The sequence below is a fragment of the Zophobas morio genome, unplaced genomic scaffold, assembly GCF_036711695.1.
Source record: "Zophobas morio isolate AGI-343-1 ecotype UQ-CSIRO unplaced genomic scaffold, CSIRO_AGI_Zmor_V1 ptg000021l, whole genome shotgun sequence".
In the NCBI taxonomy this organism is placed as follows: domain Eukaryota; kingdom Metazoa; phylum Arthropoda; class Insecta; order Coleoptera; family Tenebrionidae; genus Zophobas; species Zophobas morio.
Genome location: NW_026972126.1, coordinates 12,831,994 through 12,856,716, shown reverse-complemented (window position 1 = coordinate 12,856,716; position 24,723 = coordinate 12,831,994). Strand labels below are relative to the sequence as shown.

Here is a 24,723-nt window from a genome sequence, read left to right as displayed (position 1 = left end):
GCCGCGAAGTAGCCAATTTTGCATTTTGCACAATCTCGACATCATATGTGTCAACAAACGGCCAGTCGAAAACGAAATCGTATTTTTGTATTAACCAAATTAAAAACAAATAAATTTTATTTTCCCTTACATTAATGCCAGAACTTCGGGGGTCTGTTGGTCCAGCATCACAAGCAGATCCGTATAAACCGTCGCTGTACAAGTACGGACATATGCAAATTTATTTACAGCCCTGTTTAATAAAAATCAGACGGACAGACGGAAACGGGAGACCTATGTTTTTGTACTGTAGTAATGTAATAAAATAAAGAAAAGTGTCAATCTAGGACTACTGGCAAATTTGTAATACAATGGATCTAACAACAAGTTGAGTTGAATATTTGACTCGTTTGACCGTTTTAGTTAAATTTTATTCCACATTTTATGGTATGGTATTATTATTATATCATACGTGCATTAAAGCCTACTTTAATGGAACAATCAATGCCGCTTGTCATTGCTAGTTTAATCCTCTGCGCGTCCCGGAAATATTATTATTTGTCACGTGACTCCTAGTATAAACCATTCAGGAAATAAATGTAGGTGGAATATATGTAAATTTACAATAAAACGTGTTAAAAAGCTTTAAACAATAATTTAAATATTTTACTACGTGACTGGATGGCAATAGATAGCAGAAGAATTAACAATAAATTGACTTGGCGCCGTTAGTAACCATGAACCTATTATTGTTATTCTGTTGTACGTAGGTAAATGTAAAATGTGCGAAAAATGGTGGCAGTGCCCCAACATTCTTAAATTCAAATAATAACCTGACTTTTGAAGTTTTGTCGGAAAGTACCAACAAAAGTGACGTAATGCTCATAGCCCACTCCAATTGAAAAAGTTATCGATCTCCCATATTAATCCTGAACAACACGTAAAAATAAATCCTAATAGTTGAAATAAAATAAACTGACTCAGGCATTCAATCTGACTGAAACTCTTAGTGGACAGTTGTTTTGTTTCCTGAGATCAAACTATTTGGCTCCTTTTACAGATGTTTTCAATAAAGCACTCATAAGTGTAAAGAACTAAAATAAACAAACAAAACGGGGTATTTGAAATAATTGAAATTTATGCGAACAACATCGTGTCACGCTTTTTTTAGAACTGTTAAATTTCTTTTAATTAATTATTTCTTTCAATTCCAGTTTAGACTGATTTAAGAATATTAAAATTTAACATCAAGTAGTGAACTTCCTGTCTTTCCATTTATTTTATTGTTAATAATACTTAACACCTAATTACTTACTTAGTTATAAATAAAATGACAAAAATTAAATAATCGACACCGGTTAAGGCTGTCCCCTCACCACATAAACTTTGCTACACTAAAGACAAGTACATATGCACGAGCAGTCACGCGAATTACCAACTACACTCTAGTCCAACTTACGTAATTACATCCTAATCAAGAACTTAAACTCCGGTTCAATTACAAAAGTGAATATAGATTCGAAATTATGGTCTATTATGTTAAAAACTAGTTGAAGTCATCCTACCATGAATAAATTACGAATGTGCCGGACATCCCGATATGCGGACACCCACATACATCAAAAATTATCCCATTAGTTTTATGAATACAATGCCAATAACCCTCAACAAGATTGCATCATTTGTCCCATGTCCAAACCGATCAGGGGCTAAATATCAATCTTATATAACTAAAGTTCCGAAGAAGTTTTAGTTTCCGAACTTTTATGAATCGAGTGCACAGCTGTAAAATGGGTTGCATAAAGCGAACGAGACAAAGTTCACAAATATTACATAAAACTTGATCATTAGTTTTTTATTAAGAGTCTGTTTTCATTGTAGTTGCAATAATTGTATGCACATCGTCGTAATTACACCTTGTTACCCGATTGTGCTTATATACAGTCTGTTCCACTTTTCGCCTGTTCAGGCGGTAGTTGCAAAATCTGCACCCCACATACATCAAACGCGACTCAGCTTCCCTCCCCTAGCAGCCCGTCAACCCTCTGCTTAATTACCTATTACTTAATGTCGCCTTCGGCATATGTTTGACTTACCATCTTCATAAATATAAATTACCGTCACGAAACGTTTCCCGACTTTCCTTCGGCCGCCTTTCCATCATGAGATATTAGCGCACCCCTTATAATTTACTTAACGCTTCAATCTTTAATTTTATTCCGTGATAATTTTCATTAGGCGGCAGACGAGTTCAATTTAGATTAGAGCGAAAGACTTACCTCCACGTCAGATTCGTGTACGGCCATTTCTGTCCGTGTAAAGTGAATCTTTTCCTCCTTCCGGACGTCTGAATATTTTTGTCTGGCAAGCCGCAACGAGGCGTATTAAGTAATTTTATTGTCTGTTCATCGAGGCGCCCCGTCACGGGGATTCCGGCAAACTCTTGCATCTCTCTGATGGCGTTCCGTACAGAGTCCTCTGTCCGAAGGGCGAAAGCGCCATCTGCTGCCTTTTCCATGTAACCGAAGTTTTGCAGGTAGTGGTGCTGAAAGGAAGCCTCAGATTAGTGATGGATTAAATTACTATAAAGCGGGAAATGGAAAACGGTTTGATTCGAGTTGACTTTTCGACTGCGGTTGGTATCACTGAATTGAAAATGTCAAATTAAGCCCAAATGTGTCTCCCTGGTTATTTCACATGGGTGGCTGTAGTCAGTTAAATGTCAATGAATTTGCCTGTTGCTTAACGATGTCGATATTTATTAATTCATTCAGAATGCCAACTCAACGAATGACAGCCACTTTAGTGTTTTATACAAGGTAAAGAAGGCATTTTTAGATATGAATCAAAATTTCCTGGTTTGATTACAGACAATTTTTAATTCGAAACGAAAACTTCTTGAAATAATATTTACTTAGTCCGACTTTCATTACCGAACACTTACTACTTCGTTATGTAATGTTATTTACTAATCATTATGATAACTAACTTATATGTGAAATGCTTCACTGAAAGATAAAGCACAATATGGAGGACACCTTCTACGTGAACAAAATAATTTAAAACTTAAAAAGTTCCCATTCACAGTGATCGATTTTATCGTCTTGTTTCATGCAATCAAGTCATAACCATATGCTACGAAGAAACGCGATGAAGTTACCAATGCTACTCTGTTTTCATGCAATAAATATGATCATAACCTATTAAACTAACCATTGAATTACCTGACAAACTTATCTGGGGTTCACCAAGAATCGTTTGTCGGACCCTTGTTATTTTCACTATTCGTTAATGATCTAAATCCGTCTTTTTAGATTTTATTGTGTTGCCTTTATATAGTTAGTAATAAAAATGTTCAGGTGTAAAGTTGGCTGAACATTATGGTTCGCGATACATTAAAAAAATATTGTAAACAGTCGCCAGCAATAAATTTTGGTCAATGCCATGCTTTACCATCACAATGGCAAGTGTTATATTGTGACATTGACGGCCAAAATTTATTGCTGCCAAGTGTACATATTTTAAGTGTACTTAACTATTATTCGCTTAATACACAAGTTCCGTTTATCTGTTTGATGAATATTGTTATTGTTTGGTAATTTTGTAGTAAATAAACAGTGAAATCAGCATTAGTAAAAACAATTGCAAAATAGAGATTTCTTGTTAAAAGCTTGTAGTAATCGGTGGAGCAATTTACACACGTCTAAACTATGAATGGCCACCACTAGTTATTTTTTCCGATCTCCAGAATGCTAAAAATGCGATTTTCAATGGCGCTCTGTGTGGTCACACTATTTTAAATCTGGATGTGAATAATCTGAGCAAGAAAAAATCTTTACAGGATTCTGAAAAAGCTGCATGTTAGTAAGAGTAAACACACACAGATGCTCACAATAAATGTGTCATTTATATTATTAAGGTTTAATAGTTTACGCAGTGTTGTAAGACGTGAATGAAGATAAAAATACTGCGTGAAATGTGTATCTCATGAGTGTTTATTGCTGAATAAAATGAAATCAAGAGGAAAGTATACTTTACCTGTAATAAACTAAAGAGCGTGGGTGCGAACCCCACACTTGACACCAAAACTGATGTAATTATACGTATAACACGCTCGATTTATTGTTGCCTGAAATACAGCTCTTTGTGCGACAAAGGGATTACTTTTACGAAAACAACAACACGCATAAAAAAAATGTGTTTTGTTCTTTGGAAAATTCAAATTAAAACAATGACATAGCTTCACGTTCCTAACTGTACTTTATGGAAAATTTCTAATCTCGCCGTAATTCGTATTCATGTAAAAGCAAAGAAAACATAAAACCACTCTTCTTGGTATCACATTTCTGATTAAAAGAGACATTGAACTGAAGTTGGTGCAAGACGTACGCGTTGTCATTAAAATGAGTATGACAATCGTTTTATCTTTTAAAATGTTTTATGTTCACTGAAACATGTCTGCATGCAGACGATATTTTCTCACAAATTTTATGTTCTGTGGAGCAGACACGTTATTTTATCGAAATAAATTTCAATAAAAATAGTAATAAAATAGTTCGTGTGCGATATTTATAAACGAGACGTGCGATTGAAAATAAAACGAATTGCAGTTGGCTGCGACAAGTTGTATGGGTGGTGCTACTGTCTGTCACCTGTCAGTGCCAAAATTAAGAATGACAAATCACTGATTCAGTGTAAAAGATTTTAACAAATTTATTGTTGCTAGTTCAATGGATCCGACACAAAGTAGTCGTTACTATAATACCTTATGGTCATTCTGTTACACTAATTGAAACATTTCATTATTAAAATTGCATCTTCACGATCCAAATAAATTAAGACGTTGACCAAATATATCGTTAAGTGGCACGCGAACTCCACCAACGCAACGTCGCCTTTATTCCACCAGAGGGAATACTGAGTAAATCAACTTTCGAAACAACTGGGTGGCGCAAAAAAACTGTCTGAGTACAAAAATGATGGAGTTTTGCTGAAATATATTCACTGCGCCCTTATATTTCCTTAAACAGAACACCCAATATATCGTTGTACATTATTTCTTTTAGAACAAGACAAAGAGTACAAAACACAAGCCTTCTTTTGTGATATTTCACCTTCTATTGTAAAAAGCAACAGCCACCAATTCACACCGAATTTAATAATTTTTGAGATGACGTCATCGGATTTTTGGCGGGGATAAACATTAATTTTGTTTTGTAGAAAGTACCACCAAAAAATCTCAGCTGCGTTATTAAAACCCACAAAGTTTTTCAAAGAGATTTTTCAGTACTTAACGTCGCTAAAGCGGCATAAATAACACCCCCACACAGCCCCTGCGCCGTGTTAACTAACGGGAAAATTGGCCTCTCAGCATTAATAACAAGCTTCAATTTCAAGTGTTTGTTTATACATCGGAATAATGTCACATAAAAATTATATAATTATTACAATTCTTTTTCCTAAAAACTCATTACTAAGTGATAAAAATACTCGAAATGACAATAGATTCGATTTAGATACCGTTCTACTGACGGTTACCATATAATAATATAATAATAATAATAACAGCGTGTCGATTTAAATGTGTTGAAATAAATTTACATTAAACTAATAGTTGCTTTATGTTGTTTAGATTTTCTTTACCGAGTACAATGCTCATTCAAACTATCCCTAGCTCAGCTCATGTTTACATTACTAACGTTATCTATTACTACACGCAGCGGTTGAGATCAAAGGCTAAATGAAAATCTCAAGAAACATACGGTAACGGAAATAAAAGTTCATTCGCTGTGTCACCACTTACGGTCATTCATATTCGTCAGTATTGTAACTCTGTTACTCTAAAAAACCTATTCACAGCAACATCCGCTCCAATTTGCGACGACAATTAATCCCTGGGCCACTCTCACGAATTCTTTAGTCACCGCAAAAGATAGACCCAACGACACTTCCTCCAATCTGCGCTCGGTTTTTTTTTGTCTTATCAACAATTATCTAACCATTTCCTCGCAAAATTCGTACTACCGAAAGTATCTCCTGTGGTTACAGATAAAAAGCTTCTACCATGTGCACCGGAATGCACTCAAACTTGCAGACTTCACACTGCGGTTTTTCCGGCGAAGCGCCACAGTGGGACCCGACGTCGTCACGGAATTTTGGAACGAAATCTGGTGAATTATCTTGAGTTACAATTAAACTCGATGTTATTTTAAGAAGTGACATACACCGGTCACTGTTCTATCCCTTAGGGATGTATAGTTAATTTATTGATAATTTGAGCTTGAATAATTATAAGTTGGCGGCGTTTGCGTGTATTTCGTCCCACTTTCGACGCCGCCTCCGCAAAACCCCTCGTCACGGTCTCTATTTCTGTTTATTTTCCCTTCCTAATCCCATTGAAAGAAAAAACTTCACCATGACACATGACTCGTCCGTTTCTATTTCAGTACGCATTATGTTAATGTTGCATCGAAACGGCTTATTATTTCTAACAATGCAGTGCCAGGAGGTCCACATTACCATAAAACATTCATAAACAAATTATTCAGATGAAGAAAAGACTTCTTAAAAACATTAACTTTCTTCGGGCTTATCTCCAAAACCAATCAATTTCGAAGAGGCCGTGATAAATCTCTGAAGTGAGACAGCTGGACGATAAGCGACGCGTGTTTGTTCAACTTGCTATCGCAAGGTAGTCTTGACATGTTTCCACTAACCCATAAAAATGCACTTTATCTGCCTTGTTCTTTCTAGTTTCTACGTTACGGGTTCCTAATCATCAACAGGAAGCGCATCATCATCGACGAATTAAATGAAAGCCGCAAGATTATGACATAACTGAGGAATAAAGCCTTGACTTGTGTAGCGCAAAGCCTTTGGACCATCAAATCACTGATTAAAGACGAATGGAAGAAACAATACGTGATCATTAATGGTACAATGTGAATCATCCAATTGTGCACAATTAACAAGATTAAATGTCCAATGCAGCGGGAAGTATTCTCATCAAAGCAGGTGTACAGATATTTTTGGTTTTTACAAAATTCGGTGCTAATTGAGCTAGAAGGTCAAGGTAAATCCATAAATCGCGCCGTTTCCTGTATACGCAGCTTCACAGATAAAGTACCCCAAATTTAAGTGGCGCATGATACGAGTTTGACTTTTGGTTTTAACCAAACAGCCAACCCCTCTATATTTATTTATGGAACGGTGAAGACACCAGTGAACGAATTTTCGATGTATTATTTCGGATTTGAGAAGCTCAAGCCAGACTAAACACATGTTCGGAAGCGGCAAAAAACGCAACCAAAAAACTAATCAGTTCATCTCTATCATAACTGAATCATTTTACTACTGCTACTTAGTGATAACTGGAGCAATAAATGGAAGCGTTGGAACATTATGCTTTCCGTTCACGCTTTGAAATTATTCAAATTTGATAAGCGTTCCATTGAGGAATACAGAAGCGACAGCCTTTCATGACATGTAAGTACTCAGATCAAAGGTGTAGTAATTTGATGAAAGAGCGCAAATACAAATGGAAGTGGAACTTTATTACTTTATTCAATTTTATTATTTTATTAGCGAGTTTTCTCTCTTTTTTGGTTACAACAGCATGTGAAGCGTTATCATCCGGAGTATGATTTAAGACGTTCGTTAAATGTAACTAAAGGAAAATGAATGAGTTAAATGTCGCCTTTTATCACTCCATTCATTATTATAAAAGGTTACGTTACTCATGTTTCAGGAACAAATGTTTGTTTAAAGCGTTTCTCGACGAAGATACTACATTGTCATTTACCGTGGAACCACAATAAGTCATTTCCACAGACGTCATATAAATCCCAATGCACCGGTTTTCGCGGTAAAAATGGCAATACTTCGTTGGATAAATAAATGGTTAAGTAATTTCTAAGTCATTGAACGGAACCGTCGAAAGCATTGAGTAATTGTGCTTTAATAAAACTTAAGTGAATGTTCACTCAAACATGTAAATATATACATACTATGTATACGTAAAACTAATTGTTATTCGTACCATGTCAACGCGGACCCTAATATGTCATAATAAGGACGTCATACTTCTAAAAATAAATGATAAATTTTATAAATGGTGCACTGAATATTTATAACGTAACAACAACAAACATTACGACTTTGGTTTGGGTTTTTCTTTTGAAAATTTAGTGTAACTACTAATTTGTATTATTATTTTTTTGGGCATTTATGTCGCTATTTATGCCGTTATGTGTATACAGTTTATGTTGTAATAATGATTTTATGATCAGTAGCATTCATTTTAAAGAAAATTATATGTAGGTGTTCTGTCAGACTTACTCAGGTTATTATTATTGTTTATTTTGACTTCGGAAAAAATTTGGAACACACGAAATCGCCTTTTTTCTATGTTTGTTGACTTTCCAGTTAGTCCTTCTGACTACTTTTTCTACCGTCTCATAAATTTGTGATATACAAGAAAACAATGCTGGATTCAAAGGAAACCTTGTTTTAATCCCTTATTTGTCGACGCGTGTTCAATTTTCTTTCACTGACCTCGACCGTAATGTAGTTTCTTTATAATGTTTCCTATTTTCTATATTAAGTGTTGATTAATGTTCATCCTGGTTTTCCGTGTGTACTTGTTCTACTCTCTATTTTATCGTTCTTCTCAACTTGAAATCTAACACGTTGGAAATTTGTATGTAATGAATACTCAAAATTTCAAAATCATCAAATTAAAACTTCGGAAGTTATACAATTTTCAAAATTGGTAAACTTTCGACTTTTTCTAAATATTTCGAAAAATGGTTTATTGTTAATCCAGATCTTGAAAATTAATGTGCGTTTTTAACATTTTTGAGAAATTCGTTTTAACTACGGCTTTCAGAAAAAACAAGTACATCGTTTATAAAGTATGGCGTTCGCACACACTAATAATATTAGTAGTAATTAAATCCCATAATTTTTTGAAAAATTTGGAATAGTACTACACTGCCCCGCGAAATTAACGCAAAATTTTAAAATTTTATTTTGCACATGGCGTTTCAAAAATTTAAAAACATTTCAAAGAACTATTTATCACAAAAACTAAGAATACGTAAAAAGAAAGGCAAAACATGTGTCCCTGTTTGTGTGAAAAAATGTTTTTCTTTTGTTAAAAAAGTAAAGTATCATTTTAATAAACATGATCAAGGAGAACTTGGGAATTTGATTAACAGTATGCCACGAAGAGTACGAGCTGTTATCAATGGTCGAGGAGGCAATACACGTTATTAACTAATTCTAACTGAGTGACGTTTAAAGCATTATTATCAAATAAGATGTTATTTTTTGGTTTCTTCTGGTTTCTTGCAATTGGTTCCAAATCATAATTAGTTTTTTGTTTTTGTCGATTTTAAAAATAACAAGATTACCTAAAAAAAATAAAATTTTAAAATTTTGTGGGGCAGTGTATTTCAGAGGCGAAGGAAGTTCTGTCGAAGTAACCTTTAGGAACGACGTTTAGGAATGAAAAAAAATGTCTAAGGTTATTTCGACAGAATTTTTTTGGTCCCTGAAATAATACTGTTACGAAATAAACCCACACGCCGCCCGGTACGACGCCTATGTGTTTCTTCTAGTATGTAGTATGAGTCATCACGGCGTTCACTAAAGAAAACCCTGGAAGCGGATATCGCGACGGGCCGAGAAAACCCTCGAAGCGGCGTTCTCGATCCATCGAAAGAAAACATATAGATTTAAATAGAGGCCACCGTCGGGACCGAGGAGGATTATTCAGTGGAGTGGAGTCCAACGAGTAACGGAAAACCCAATGAAGTTGCGCCGGAATTATGTGTACATAATCACTGTAATAGTCAGTCGTGTAAATTCGTTGAGTAACAGTACTTTCCAGCCTTTTAAAAAAATTATGAGATTTAATTATGGGAATTTTTTATAATAACCCCTAGAAGTCTGTTTCAAGTGAGTGTTTCCATTACAAAATTTTTTGATGACGTCATCGATCATTTTTGCAAGTATATCAATTTGGATAGGTGCAGTGTAATAATTAGTAATAACAGTACAGTAGAACCTCGATAATCCCAATTAATCCGGGAAAAGGTGTGTTCGGATTAGCGATTTGTTCGGATCAGCGAATTTCCCAAAAATCTGAAGGGGAATTGAATAACAACGTCATACACTGCTTCAAGAAATAAACCTTAATTTTTTATTAGGAAAAAATATTACTCCGTGACCATAAACACGCTATATTTTTGGAATCAACATGTCTATATCCCTGAATTTTTTCAGAATTTTTAGATGACTTTTTCAAAAATGAAATTTCCCATTATGTATCTCCCTTATCCAAATTTCAACCCATTGTCGACGATTTTCAAAATTTAACTACATTCTTCCATGTAGGTTTTGGGCCGCAGAAGTCACTTCTGGCTTCAATTCTTCTATAACTTAAACCGTTTTTCCATTATCGTCCACTGAAATATCGCAATTTTTAAAAATTTCAAAAAATTCGAATTTCACACCGAATTTTCCGAAAATATTGCCCCATTGCCATAAACATGCTATATTTTTGGAATCAGCACGTCGGGATTTAGGTATATATCTCTGAATTCTTTCAGAATTTTTAGACAACTTTTTCAGAAATGAAATTTTACACTATGGCAGTACTTGCCAAATAACCTACCCTCTAAGAAAATAAAAGGCGGATTGGCCAGGCTAGTATTTGCCAAAATAAGACTCATTTTGACAAATGACTCTTCTAAGATACGGTACTAGCCCCGCCCACCCATCCTTTATTTTCTTAGAAGAGTAGGTCATCTGCCAAAATCAATCTTATCTTGGCAAGTATGAGACTGATTTTTGTAAATGACATATCTTCTAAGAAAATAAGGGTGGGTGGGCGGGGCTAGTACTTGAAAAGATAAGACTCATTTTGGCAGATGACTCATTCTTCTAAAAAAATACGCTATATTTACATATATTTTTAAAAGTGAAATTTATTCAATGGTCCCCCCTTCTTCAGATTTCGGCCAATTTTTGACATTTTCGAAACTTAACTGAATACGTTTTCTTGTAGATTTCGAGCTCGAGAACTCATTTCGGGCCTCGTTTCTTTGATAACAGCAACCGTTTTTCCGGAATCGACCGTTGAAATATCGAAATTTTTAGAAATTTTCAAAAATTCGTATTTCGTACCGATCAAAAATGTTGCCCCGTGACCATAAACTCGCTATATTTTTGGAATCAGCACGTCGGGATATATATCCCTGAATTTTTCAAAAATGAAATTTTCCGCTATGTATCCTTCATGCAAATTTCGACCCATTTTTGACGATTTTCGAAATTTAACTAAATACTTTTTCTTGTAGATTTCGGGCCGCAGAATTCTCGTTTCTTCGATAACTTCAACCTTTTTTCCAGAATTAGTTAATTAATTCAGCGCATTAAAATATCGCAACTTTTAAAAATTTTGCAAGTTGGTGCATGTTTTCAAGTTCAGTTCGGATTGCAGAGTTTTTGTTCGGATTAAAGAGACATCGACTTCAACTAGGCTCTGTTCGGATTACTGGATGTTCGGATAATCGTGGGTTCGGATTATAGAGGTTATACTGTATTGTATTCTCAAATTTTGAATAAAAAAATGTAAGTAATAAAATAAATCTACTAATTCATTAATTTTTTGAGCAACCCTGTATACGTAATTGTAAAAAATATAATGCAATTAGACTCATCATATTTTGTACATTGGCAAAATTGAAATTACGTCATAATTTTCTTTTTTCAAAAATCTGGATGTCTTGGGTAAAAACTGAACACGGATTCATAAACTACACGTGTGGGATTATGTTATTTTCTACAATTTAAAATTCATTTACTATGTAGGGTTTTGAAGAGAGGTCATCACACTGTTAGTGGGGGTGATTAGACAAAGTTTTGCCATATACATGATATTCATAATACACATATAGAATCTGCCAAAAATCGGTCCGGTTGTTCAGGAAATTATCTAACGAAAATCGACACAGACGGCAGACAGACGGATGGAAGCAGGAGACCTACTTTTTCGTATAGGGGTCATCACTCGACGAGAAAACATGAAAGTAGTCCGATGGGCTCCATCACAATACTTCCTTAGCTTACGTTCGGGAGGCAATAAAGACGGATTGATCAAGCACAATGCACAAATTAATTAAAAGTGTCTTATCTTATAAAATTTAAGTATAATTTACTATGTGCAATCAGAAAAATTTTGATTAGTGGCATTCCTAAACTTAAAATACATATAAAATTTGACAATTGGTTCCCTAGTTTGGAAGATTATTATCTGTCTACCAGATGTTGACACGTACTACGGACAGGCAGACGACCAACAGACGACAGACAGACGGATTTTCAGATTGTAGAGATTATGAAGCGTTGAGAAAATATGAAATTAGCCGTTGGCGGAATGGACCCTATTACAATACTTCCCTAGCTTAATATTGTTATGAAGATTCTCCAGAAAATTGCTGACGTTATCGCATCTTTATTGAAAAAACCGGTTTTGTTGTTGCTTGTATTCTACTATCCCAAAAATGATCTATCTGTGATTTCCCCAAAACTCTAGTGACACAGTAATGTTAAATAATTAATAATGTTATTAGTACATGTCAAAATTAGTGTATTTATCCACACCAAGAAATTGATGACGTCATCTCAAAAAATTAATACATCAAATTGTATTTAAATAATTTCATAAATTTCTTTTATTTCCTTAAATATTCCTAAAGTTCACTTATATCAGTTTGGTTTTGCTTCTTAATTTTTCTTGTTCAGAATACTCTACCCAATGGGTTGATTGATGTCTCCTCTCATTTTCTTGACAGTGTACATCAATTAGTATTAGAGGCAGATAAATCATGACTGTAATACTAATATGGAATACAATCTGATCAAAAAACAGAACAAGACACTAAAAAATTTACCACAAAATTCTCAGTTAAATATGTCATTCCCACTATTATTATTGTTGTTGTGTTAATTGATAATGATAATTACTATAATTATCATATTCATTTACACGTAGAGAATTACTGCTTGTTTTTACCACACATGATTTTAATTATCTTCCCATAACAATCAATCTTTGCTTTAGTTTTTCTTTGTTCGTCTTTTAAACATTCACTCAAAGCAACAACACACCAAAAATTGACTTTAAATGCGATCGCATAATAATTACAATGCATTTAATTAATTTAATTACCATGTTGCCCTACCAAACGAATTACAATAGGATTTTGATAATTGTGGGTTAATTCGTTTTTAATTTTAAACAACGCCAAACTAATTTGAGGGAAGACATGCGATGGGAAAAAACGAATCCATTCTGAATTCAATTATATATTTTTTAATAATAAACAAAAGTTTTTGAACAATTTATCACCTTGGTAGTTACATTAGTTTCGATACCTACGAACTTGAAATATGATCGACCATGAGGGACTAAAACGACATGAACATCTGGTTGCGGGCACCGTTTTTTGGGGGTTGGAGGCAATTTAGATTCAACTATCACGAATCCATTAATCCATTACAGTCTATAATTTTGTGACATATGCATGTATCGGGTAGCTTACCGTACCAGGAAGCTTTAATAACTATAATTACATACAGGGTAGAGTTTTTTATTTCTCACTACTGGAGTCTCGAAAAAGTCGCCTATCCGAATGATTAATTGTCAAATTTTAGATATGGTAGGAACACACAACAGAAAACATTTCGCGTATTAGAACGTTTTGTAAATGATACTCAATAAATTTAACGGGACGATCGAAGCATCACCTGAAAACTACAAACAAAGAATAAAATATGACGCAACCGTTTTAGTAAAATAAAAACAACTCTTTGTTCAACTGTCGAGCATTTGACTAAGTAATGTGTATTTTATCAGTGACACATAAATGCAAAACTGCAGTAAAACATAGATAATACCTAATTTCCCACTTTTACGACATGGTGCAATACATTTCGAAGCCACCACATTCCTCCACTTCAATCTAAAAGTGAAGAACTGCCGTAATATATTTAGAATTTACGCTCGTTTACTTGATCGATTGGGGTAAAATTTAATGCCTGTATGGCGACCGAATCCTCACGAATAATGACATGCTTTCAAGAGCTTCCGGCTTTTGAACACAACCCCACCATCCCGGCTTCCTTAAACCCATTAAACAAAGCACATGTTGAAAAAACAAACTCGATCGCCTAATGAACACGTTCCTAATCAGCTCGAGTGTGATGTCTCACTCATTTACTTATCGCGATATGCGTCCTCTGATAATTGCAGAAATGCCCAAGTTACGCCTGGTTATTGTTAATGCATCGCATTTATAACGCTTATTTATGATAATTTTATACGTCTTGGCGCCGTTCTATTGATTTCTCGAGGGGACAAGCGACCCATTCGGCACGTGGAATGTTTTCCCTTGTCCGATTTTTCCAGTTTATTCAACATTATTGTAATTGTTTCCGTCAACAGATACACACATGTTCTCTTACTCAAATAAATCGTTCGTCGAGGTTGATGTACTTCGATCGTTACACACGGTCTATAAGCTGAAAAATATAAACAATGTGAAGGCGAACGAAGTGTGGCGAACAAAAACTCCGTGCCTCAACTAACTACAAGGCGAAGTTTATAAAGGAAATGAAAACGTGTTCGACAAAAAGACAGCTTTGTAAGGAAAGACCCAGCGATCTAAACTGAGGAACATAGAAGAGGTCGACTTCAGAAAAAAATATAAAACATTTTTTGTATATTTCGTTACAAAAATTGTATATCGTTATGTTTATCAACTGTTGCATGTTCTTTTGCTTGATCACTGATCAGCCACTGCACAACATGAACACAAACATGTCAAACACACCCGCGACACTAAAAAAATTCGACACAAGTGTTGATGTTCACGGCCGCCTTTTCACACGGAGGTGGATCTATCCGTTCGAGCAGATGTCCACACAGTTGGCGAAATGCGTTGACATTTGTGTAAAATTTTCGGTATCGTCTGATAACGTCTGCAATGATTTAACTGCAGTGTGCATAACTTGCACATCACTTGCTTGTTTATGTTTTTAAAAGAACATAATCAAATTTTTTGTAAGCTTATTTATTTTTTATTCTAGAGGCTAGTTTTTTGTAAAGTTCTTCCAGAAAAAATCAGTTTGTTGAGGTTTTTTTTGGTTTTTTTGTGTACACTTGCATTACAGTTTAATGTCGTAATTTGCGAGAATGACGCTCTTTGTTGATGCAGTGTGCTGTGGAATTATTATTATCGAATGGTGCAAGCGTTTTCTAAATTTTACCGCTTTTATAAATATTTTGAAATGAAAACTATTTCGAGAAAATTCTGCAGTTCTTTAATTTACTTGATCTGGTTTACTTCTTGAGCGGATATTGTAATACGTTCTATTCGGCGATTTTCATGTTTTCTCGACTTTTCATGACCCCTAAAATACGAAAATCTATATCGATTTTTATTAGAGGGATAATCACCGAAACTACCGGGCCGATTGTTGTCAAATTTTATTTGTAATTTAGAAAGATCGTGTAGATGGTAAAACGCTAACCAAAACTTATTTAATCTTCCCCGCCAATAATTTTATGACGTCAACTCAAAATTTTGCATGGTCAATGGTACTTAAATTTTATAAATCAACATTCTCCTGTATTTGTGGTTTATGGCTCCGCTTTGAGCTTTTACTCTAGGCACCCATATTTTCGTAAACAAGAAATTAAAATTGTATAATAACGGACATTAATAAAAAATAACATTTAAGCATTAAAATAGGAGTTAAAAAATACTAAAATGTCTAAAACTCTTGTTCTTCTCTTCTACAGCACATGGCTCCCAGTGATAAATTTATTTTAACCGCTAAATGCAATTTTACTTATAGTTTTTGGAAAAAAAAATAAAATTTGATTTGGAATTTAATTTTTTTTAACAACCCCTATAAATCAAAAATTAAAAGATGTATTTAGTGTTCAAGTACATGTGAAGATGCATGCTTGGCGAATATTTCAAGTGAGTTTATAGGCGCAACGTAGCGCTAACATTAACAGTACTGTATTTCCAAAATTTTATGAAAAACCGTTCTTGATTTGATTAATTGAGGCTCTGAAGAACTCGAAAAAAATATTAAAGTTCAAATTTCAAGAATTAACTTCATAATTCTGGTATGTTCCAATGTAAATTTAATTGATAGCCAAAATTCTGACCAAAATAGACAAAAATGACATTTGTCAACAGCAAAAAATGACGTGGATCGTATTCAAGTAAATACTAATTAATAATTCTTTGGCTTTGAAGTTTAATATTTTCAAAAATTCCACCATCGAGCTTATGCGTCACTTTTGGAGCATGTGTATAAGAAATACAAGGAACAACTAAAGACAAATATGTAATATAATTGGTGCACTAGGTTAATTTTTTGAGACTGAAGTTTGGTCGGTACTTTTAACTGTAATATTTTGGAAAATAAATTTTGTGGTTTAACACAAGAAAATAAGTTACATATGAGAAAAATTTTTTTTAAACATTGCTCAAAAATTTTTTTTCATGAATTTTTACTTCCTCAGCGTAAGTGAAGGAAGTATTGTAATCGAGTCCATCGGACGAATAGCGACTTTTATGTTTTCTCGACGTTTCATGACCCCTACAGTACGAAAAAAGCAGTCTCACCTTTCCGTCCGTCCGTCTGTCTCTCTGCTGTCTGTATCCGTTTTTATTAGACACGTGATCTCCGAAACAATGTTTTATTGGTCAAATTAAGAACAAATTACCCCATTTTCTCGAAAATATGTAAAATACGGACGTCTTTATAAGTAAAATAATGATAAAATAATTATAATATTCAGAACATTTTGTTCGATTGTGGTTTAATTAATAATGTTAGGCCTGTTTTGAGAAGACAAACTCATTCAAATCAAACTAATTTCTACGTGACATTCTTTCGATGTATAAACATTTGAGCTTTAGATTGATATTACGTAGTACTGAAGGACAAGGAGTGTTATTTATGCCTCTAATTTTTACTGTACAGCAATTATCACACAACGAAAATCGTAAAATCTAATTTTATATATTTTTTTAAAGAGCTGGATTTTTCGGATTATACTTTTATAGCCTTCGACCAATTTTTTATTGATCAAATTTAGAACCTCATTATCTAGAAAATGGGAGAATACTCACGTTTTTATTTAATTATGATCAAATAAGAATAATAATCATATTCAAAACATTTTGTTCCACTGTGGCTTAATTAATAATTTTAGTCGTCCGTTTTGAGGAGACAACTCATGGAAATTATACGTGACATTCTTTCGATGTATAAACAAACCAATCGAAGTTAAGCATGTACACTGACAATAGTACTCTCTTTTCCGTTGATTATTTGTTTTGAATACATTTCATATTGTCTGTATATCTGGTTTTTACTAGATAAAGGTTATCAGAAGACAGAAATTTTCTATAATTTTTCAAAGAAGCGGAATTTGTTCGATTGTACTAAAAAGTGACGACATTATTAAATGTCTTTATTTAGATCTGTACAATATGACTAAATTTATTAATATCGTAAAAGAACTAGCACTGCAACGAAATCAAAAACTGGCTTTTACTTATTTTTGAATCTACAAGTTTAAAGCCTTGCGTATTTATATCCAGGTATCGCAAATTTCTTCAATACACCCGTATCATGGAAAATCGTAAACTTTCAGTCAGAGTTTTCAATACGTGTTTTCACTGACCATTGTAAAATATTCAAAGCTGTTATTTTCACCACACCTTGCAGTGGTCGTTTTACGTAATATCACAATTCTTGTCGTTCGTTGATTCTCGTTAACTAAATAACTGTATTGGTTGCATTACATATGCTATTTACGTTGCCTGCAGGTACCTGACACGTAGACGTACAAATGGTACATGTACCCGGACACTTAAGGGTGTTACTACGTTGATGCTATGGTAATAGGAAGGATTAAACAAAGTTTACACCCTTAAGTTGTTCTTTTATAATCGAAGACTGTATTTCTGGAAGCACATTGTTATTATGGCTAACATTTCAAAATTAAAGTACATATTAGTCTTCTAAATATATTACAAAATGGCAAAAAGTACAGGTAACGTTTATGGTGATCTTAGATAAAAGCTATAAAACCACTCGTGATGAGGGGATTATATGTGGTTTCACTGGAAAAATGTTGAAACTAAGCAAATTAGTCTACTATTCCCAGAATTACTCTACAATATTGTTAGTTTTAAATTACGTAGTGTGTACGAAGACAAGAATTTGTTGCATTTTCCGAAAACTACGCATTTTGACATTTTCCATAGTAATAAAAGCTCGATTTAACACCATCAATTTTTTTTCTGACTTCACTGATAAATAATATTCTTAATGTGTGTTTATTTGAAATTGAAACATTCAGATATAAAAGTACAATAACTGCAGTCTACAAATGTAATTAGTTCTATATCAGTCACATATCTTTATTGGTCCTCATTATGTATTTTATTGTCCAATACTGATTCCTAGTGCCATAAAAGCAGTACTATAGAAGCACTTAGTTGTTATGAGTGACGTTTTATTAATGAAGAACTTACTCGTAGTTGACTACAAAAACACTAATTGTTCGAACAATTAGATTATTCACCAACTTCAAAAAAAATCTGAACGTTCCGGGTAAAAACTCAACACGGGGTCATAACCTACATGTGTAGGACTATGTTATTTTAAACATTTTCTTAGTGTTTAAGCGTTTTATAAGTATATGACTATATTCACGACAGGGTCATACCCAAGAAAACATGTGACAGAAGCTTAATTAATTACCAACCTACTCTAATGTGTGGCGACAGGATTAGCTCTAATATCCCCGATTATAGGAATTAAGGAACTTGCAAAAGCAAAACAACAGCGTAAAGTGTAACTACGCTTCTGGCCAATTTAGCAAATCCTCCTTTAATAGTTATATTAAAATGGAAATATTACTAGAGCAACACAACGTTCGTTCCGGTTTTTTTTTGCATTCGTTTTTTCTAAAAGCATAATTTTGTCACACAGGAAACCGTGTTTGATTTGTTAATATTATGTGTTCACACACCCCCCGAGTCCAATTAATCCCGCCAAACCGATGAGCTTTGAGCGCTATCCAATTTCGAGCAGCGTCAGGTCGGGTCGACAATGCGCCCAATTAAAGCGACAGCCAGACAGTCAAATTTAAAAGTGCACAGCGATTCCGGCGAAATATAAATTCATATTAAAAAGAATCGCGACAGCTGGCACCTTCCTCCATCATTTTTAGAGGGTTACACATCTCTTAGTCACCCACCATTTGCGAACAGGATCTCGCAACCTTTAATTCGAGTGTTTGCTTATTGACACGATATAATGATGCAATTAGTCGGGGTGAATCACCCTTTCCCGGTTCAAATTAGCATCGTGAAATATTATTTTTGTCTGGGCACATTTATTTCGGTGCCATGCAGACGGGGCTCTCCTGGATCATGCGAACGCATCTTCAATCACAACGATTTGTTTATGTGCGTTCGGTTGAACTTGTAAATGTCATAAATTAGACGTTGTTTGGTTGACGATGATGATGGTGTCGCTTCTTTATCAGCTGCTTCAATTATGGTGCATATGCATCCAATCGTAATCAACATTCGGTTCATTCATTAAACGAGACCGGGTCGACTGTTACAAATGAGACTACTTGAGAGATGGCGATTGTGCCATTACCTCCAATAAAGCGATCTCTTGTGTTCGCCAGAGTGACCACTGGCTTTATCTGACCTCGACCAAGATGTTAAAAGGCTGGAAGTGATGTTCGTGGTAGCTACAAGAGGATTTGCTATTATGTAATTCGTGAAAAGTTTGTTGGCATGTTGTCAAGCATCTCCATAAACAGGAGAATAAAAACAAGTGTATTGGAGTTCAGAGAGCTAACTGTATTGGGAACACTTAGTTGTAAAAACTGTAAAGATTTACAATAAAATTTAAAGATTTACACACACTGTTTGGAAATTTTCTTACTTTAACTGTACCTAAATAATAAAGAAAAATGTCTAAACAAGTTAAACAGTATCTAGTTATTCATGCACGTCAAGCCTAATTTTTCTCAGAAGGATTTCTTTATACTTTGCAGTAGAAATTTGGATGTCTAGGCGGATTCATAAACTACAAGTACAGTCGGTAGACATTTTAAACTAATACGTTTTGTACCAGTAAGAGAAAATACAGATAAACTAAAAATTTATCCCGTCTTTTTTACGGTAATTTTCGGAAGTCCTGTGCCTGGTTTCTGTATTATGAACCCAAAATTTTGTCTTCGCTAATAAAACCGTATTTTTTATGACATGCAGTTAATGAGTAATTGCTTTTATAGGAACTTGCTTGTTAAGTCTTTTAGGCAAGATGACAAATTAAATTTTTGATTGACAATTGATTGAGAATTAAGCAGCTTGCTACGCAGTGATACAATTTTACGGGTACCAGTTTTATGTCCTCCGACTGTACAGGAGTACATTATTTTATAAAATTTAAATAGCGATTCCTATGAAAAACTTAGAGGTAACGTGATGAAGTTGTTGGTGGGGATGATTAGACAAATTTTGATTAGCGCTTTAATATCTACACGATATTTTTAACATATGTACATCTAAAATTTGATAACAATTGGCCCGGTAGACAGCCGAAAACAAAAGACCTATTTTTTTATACTATAGGAGTCATGAAAGGTTGAGAAAACAGGCAAGTAGTCGTTTAGCGGATGGACCTTATTACAATACTTCCTTAGCTTACACTCGTTCTCTGTATTCTCAGGCAAAACTGAAAAATTGTATTATACTTTTGTAGCTTTTTTCGTTCTACACATTTGAAATAAAATTTACTGAACAAAATTTTGAGATGACGTCATCAATTTTTTCGAATGGAGGAATAGATAAAGTTTCGTTAGTACCTTGTAACCACGAAATCATATTAGTTCGTATTTTATATGAAATATGTTTTTATTTTTATTTAATAATACTTGATATTTTAAACCTTGAAATCTGAAAATTCACATTTTTTTCATATATCGAAATTCCAAAATTCTGGTTGCGGTAACTGTCAACTATGAATTCGAAACAATCAGAACATTTTAAAATCCATGCCCGAGTTGCAGAATAGTTTCTAGAATTTTGGAATTCGTCGATATATTTTTTACATAGAATATGTGAGAATTTATTAATTTTAGATTGAAAATGAGGGTCGTGAATTTCAGATTCGAGAAATTTTGTATTCGGGTTTGATTAGCTTGAGTTTTACAATTTAGACCAGAAACTGGAATGTCCTAAATTTAGGATGTTTAAGATTTTAGTTTTGAAATAATCAGAAATTGTGGCCAAGGTTCGGGAATTCTTATTCTACGACTTAAAAATGAGCACTTGTAATTTTTGTTTTTTTTTAATGTATAGAGTTTTTTTCAACAACAGGAAAGTTAATAGTATATTAAAGAACGAGTTTCATAAGGCAAATATTGAGACACGAATCCAAGTTTATAGAACGAGCGGCGAAGCCGCGAGTTATATAAAGGATGAGTGCCTCAATGGCCTTATGAACGAGTTATTTATACTATTTTTTCTACCGCACACGTTTTTTTCCCAAAATTTAATTAAAATTTGCATTTTTTTTAATCTGGGGACTTTTGTCGTGGTTGGTGATGGGTTGGTCTGACACTAACCACGAAATATTTGAGGTTCGAATTTTCACAACAACAATTGTAATTCGAATCAATTCGAGTTTTCGTAATTTAAAATTGGTTAAAATGTCTTGCGAAGAAATTACGCGTCCGGAAACGTGGGAAATTTTAAGTTTAGATTTGCCACTGACATTCACCTGACATTTCTCGTCATCGCTACCAATCTTACCGATCTAAATTACACCAGATCTATTAAAGCACGCCTTTCCGCTATTAACGAACTGCTGTGACGTCATTTGCGTGCGTTAATAGCTCTATTAGAAAACCAAAAAACGTGGGCGGTAGAAAAACATGTTTTTAGTTTCTTGTCGGGAAAAGAAGACTCCATATATTAAGAAAAAATGGACAAAATATAAGCCCCGCCCCCCGCCCCTTCTCAATTGTGATGAATCTTTTATTCATCATGAGCTGAGGGGCGGAGTTTAGTTTGCAAAATTCTTATTTCTCTACAAAAAATTGCCATATGAAACATGTTTTTAAAAGGGTAGAATTTTTTAAAGAAATATTGATGTAAAAACATATTTCATATCATAATTTCTTGTAGAACAATGAGGATTTTGCCTTAAAGTACGCCCTTCCGTCTGATTAGGAATGAAAAACTCATCACGATTAAGATCTGGGCGGGTGGGTGGGGCTTAATTTTTGTTGCAAGAAAGTTAAACATGTTTTCAATTTCTTGCTGGGAAAAGAAAACTTCGTATATTAAGAAAAAATGGACAAAATATAAGCATGTATACAGGGTGTTTACCACACAAGCGGAAAAAATTCATGGAGTTATTCCTTGGTTTATTTTAAGATTTTTTTGTCCGTGGACGAGTGTTGGAAATTCTCATTGTTTCGAAGATACAGGACAATAAAAGTTTTTCGAAAAAACAACAGTACCTAGGTACTTTATTCATCCATTTTACTTATGAAGATTTTTAATCAACGAAATTCTTAAAAATGAGTGCTACCGATTTATTGACTTTCGAATTTTTTCAAAAATACCAGGGTTGTTTCTTATTGTGTTACATTAGACTTCTCGAATCTTCTTCATTTTCCACTAGAGTAGTGTGCAATAGGGTTTCCTCCTTAAATATAAGTAGATTCAAAGGATTTAAGTCTGGAGATCGAGCAGGTCGTGTCTTTGAAGCGAAGCGTCTTTCCGAAAATCAATCAGAGAATAACCGCATGTGTAATAAACACCCTGTATATAAACTAAAATATTTAAAAGTGTTTTGAAAATAACTAAGCTTATGTGAAACAATAAAATGATCAAATTAAATGAAGATTTTCCCAGATCAATTTTGACAAATTCCGAATTTTCTAAAAAGATTAAAGTTGTTTCAGAAATCGTGTTTATAGTAGAGCAATAATTAGTTTAAAACTGTCTTAAAGATATCCTGATCTACAATCAATCAAATACAGCTTTTTACAAAAAAAAATCATAAATAGTACCACAGTGTAAAAAAAGGGACCCATGAGATGAGCAAACCCACGACCTTTTATATTGGTATAAAATTGTGTTATACAAATAAATAAGTACAAAAAAAATCAAGACGGATTCATAAATCACAAGTATAGGGAATATGTTATTTTATAAAATTTAAATAGCAAAATATGAGGTAACGTCATCAAATTGTTTGTGGAGATGGTCACACAAATTGTGGTTAGCGTTTTACGTAAATGGGAGACCAACTTTTTTCATACTCTTGGGTTTAGAAACAATGACTTTGAGAAAGAAGATTTTAATAAAAATGATGAGAGTACTAATAAGAATGAACGAAGATGCGGAAAAAATGTTAGACAACGAAGTAAAAATTGAACCACTTTCAAGGCCGTTGTATGTACAAATACTCACGTATCGACCAAGACTTAAGTTTGCATATAAACTGTTCAATAATCAAATTGATAGTGCCGAATTCTTATCCTTATTTAATTTTAGAGTACCTTTGGTACATACTAGGAACCAGGACACTACTTCTGTAGTAAATAGAATAGGATTGGCGGTTAATAACTTAGTAGATATAGATATCTTCAGTTGCTCGCAACATATGTTTAATAATTATTTAAGACGTTTGTAGTTATTAGGACATCTTATTTCATATTTTGTTTTTTAAAACTATTGTCTATTTTTGAACTTTGTTCTGTTAGTCAATAAAAATTTATTTATTTAAAAAAAAAAAAGACTGGTTAAACTACTACTAACACTGATTTAGGTAGTAAGACTGACGAAATTATCCCAGCCTTTTGTTCGTTTTAAAAATATTTTTTTCGTATAGTTAACCTAAAGATATTGTGGGTTTACGAGTTTGACTTCATGAGCATCTAAACAGCGGATCCTGAATAAAATTCGATAAATACAAGCAATGACATATGACAGCGATAGTTAATTAATTAGGAATGTATCGTATTAAAATAATTTTTATTTATTACTCTTACAATAGGAAAAGGCCACTGTGAGGACCTCGTAAAAATTACATCAAACCATAACCGCACTATATATTTTGCCGAACTATACCGGGTGTCTGAAAAATGGCGGATTAACTCTTCACTACGTTACGTACGGAGATTTCGAGAGTCCCAAAAATATAATAAAAAATTCTTTATGAAGTAGATAACGAAAAAGACATAATTTTATAAAAGTAAAATTGGTAGCATCTCTGGTTTACTGTCTAGCATATCTTGGCAAGTATTGGCCCCGCCCACTCACCCTTTATTTTCTTCGAAGATATGCCATTGGCAATATCAAGTACTAGCCCCGCCCGCTCGCTCTTTATTTTCTTAGAGAGTAGGTCATTTGCCAAAATCATTCTTATTTTGTCAAGTACTAGCCCCACCCGCCCGCCTTCCTTTTATTTTCTTAAGAGGGTATGTTATTTGACAATATCAGGCTTATATTGGAAAGCATTAGCTCCGCCCATCCGCCCTTTATTTTCTTAGAGCACTACTACCTGCTAAGATAAAACAGATTTTGGCAAATGACATACCCT

The 24,723-nt window shown here is 33.9% G+C and overlaps 1 protein-coding gene across 1 annotated transcript in view; it reads right to left on the bottom strand.

Annotated features, from left to right (window-relative positions):
* Positions 1-24,723, bottom strand: part of LOC135132917 (matrix metalloproteinase-25-like) — a 115,224-nt gene that overhangs the window by 67,649 nt on the left and 22,852 nt on the right. The window contains exon 2 of the mRNA XM_064061140.1: positions 2,259-2,524. Coding sequence (XP_063917210.1) covers positions 2,259-2,524 — 266 coding nt within the window. The remainder of the gene's footprint in view (positions 1-2,258; positions 2,525-24,723) is intronic.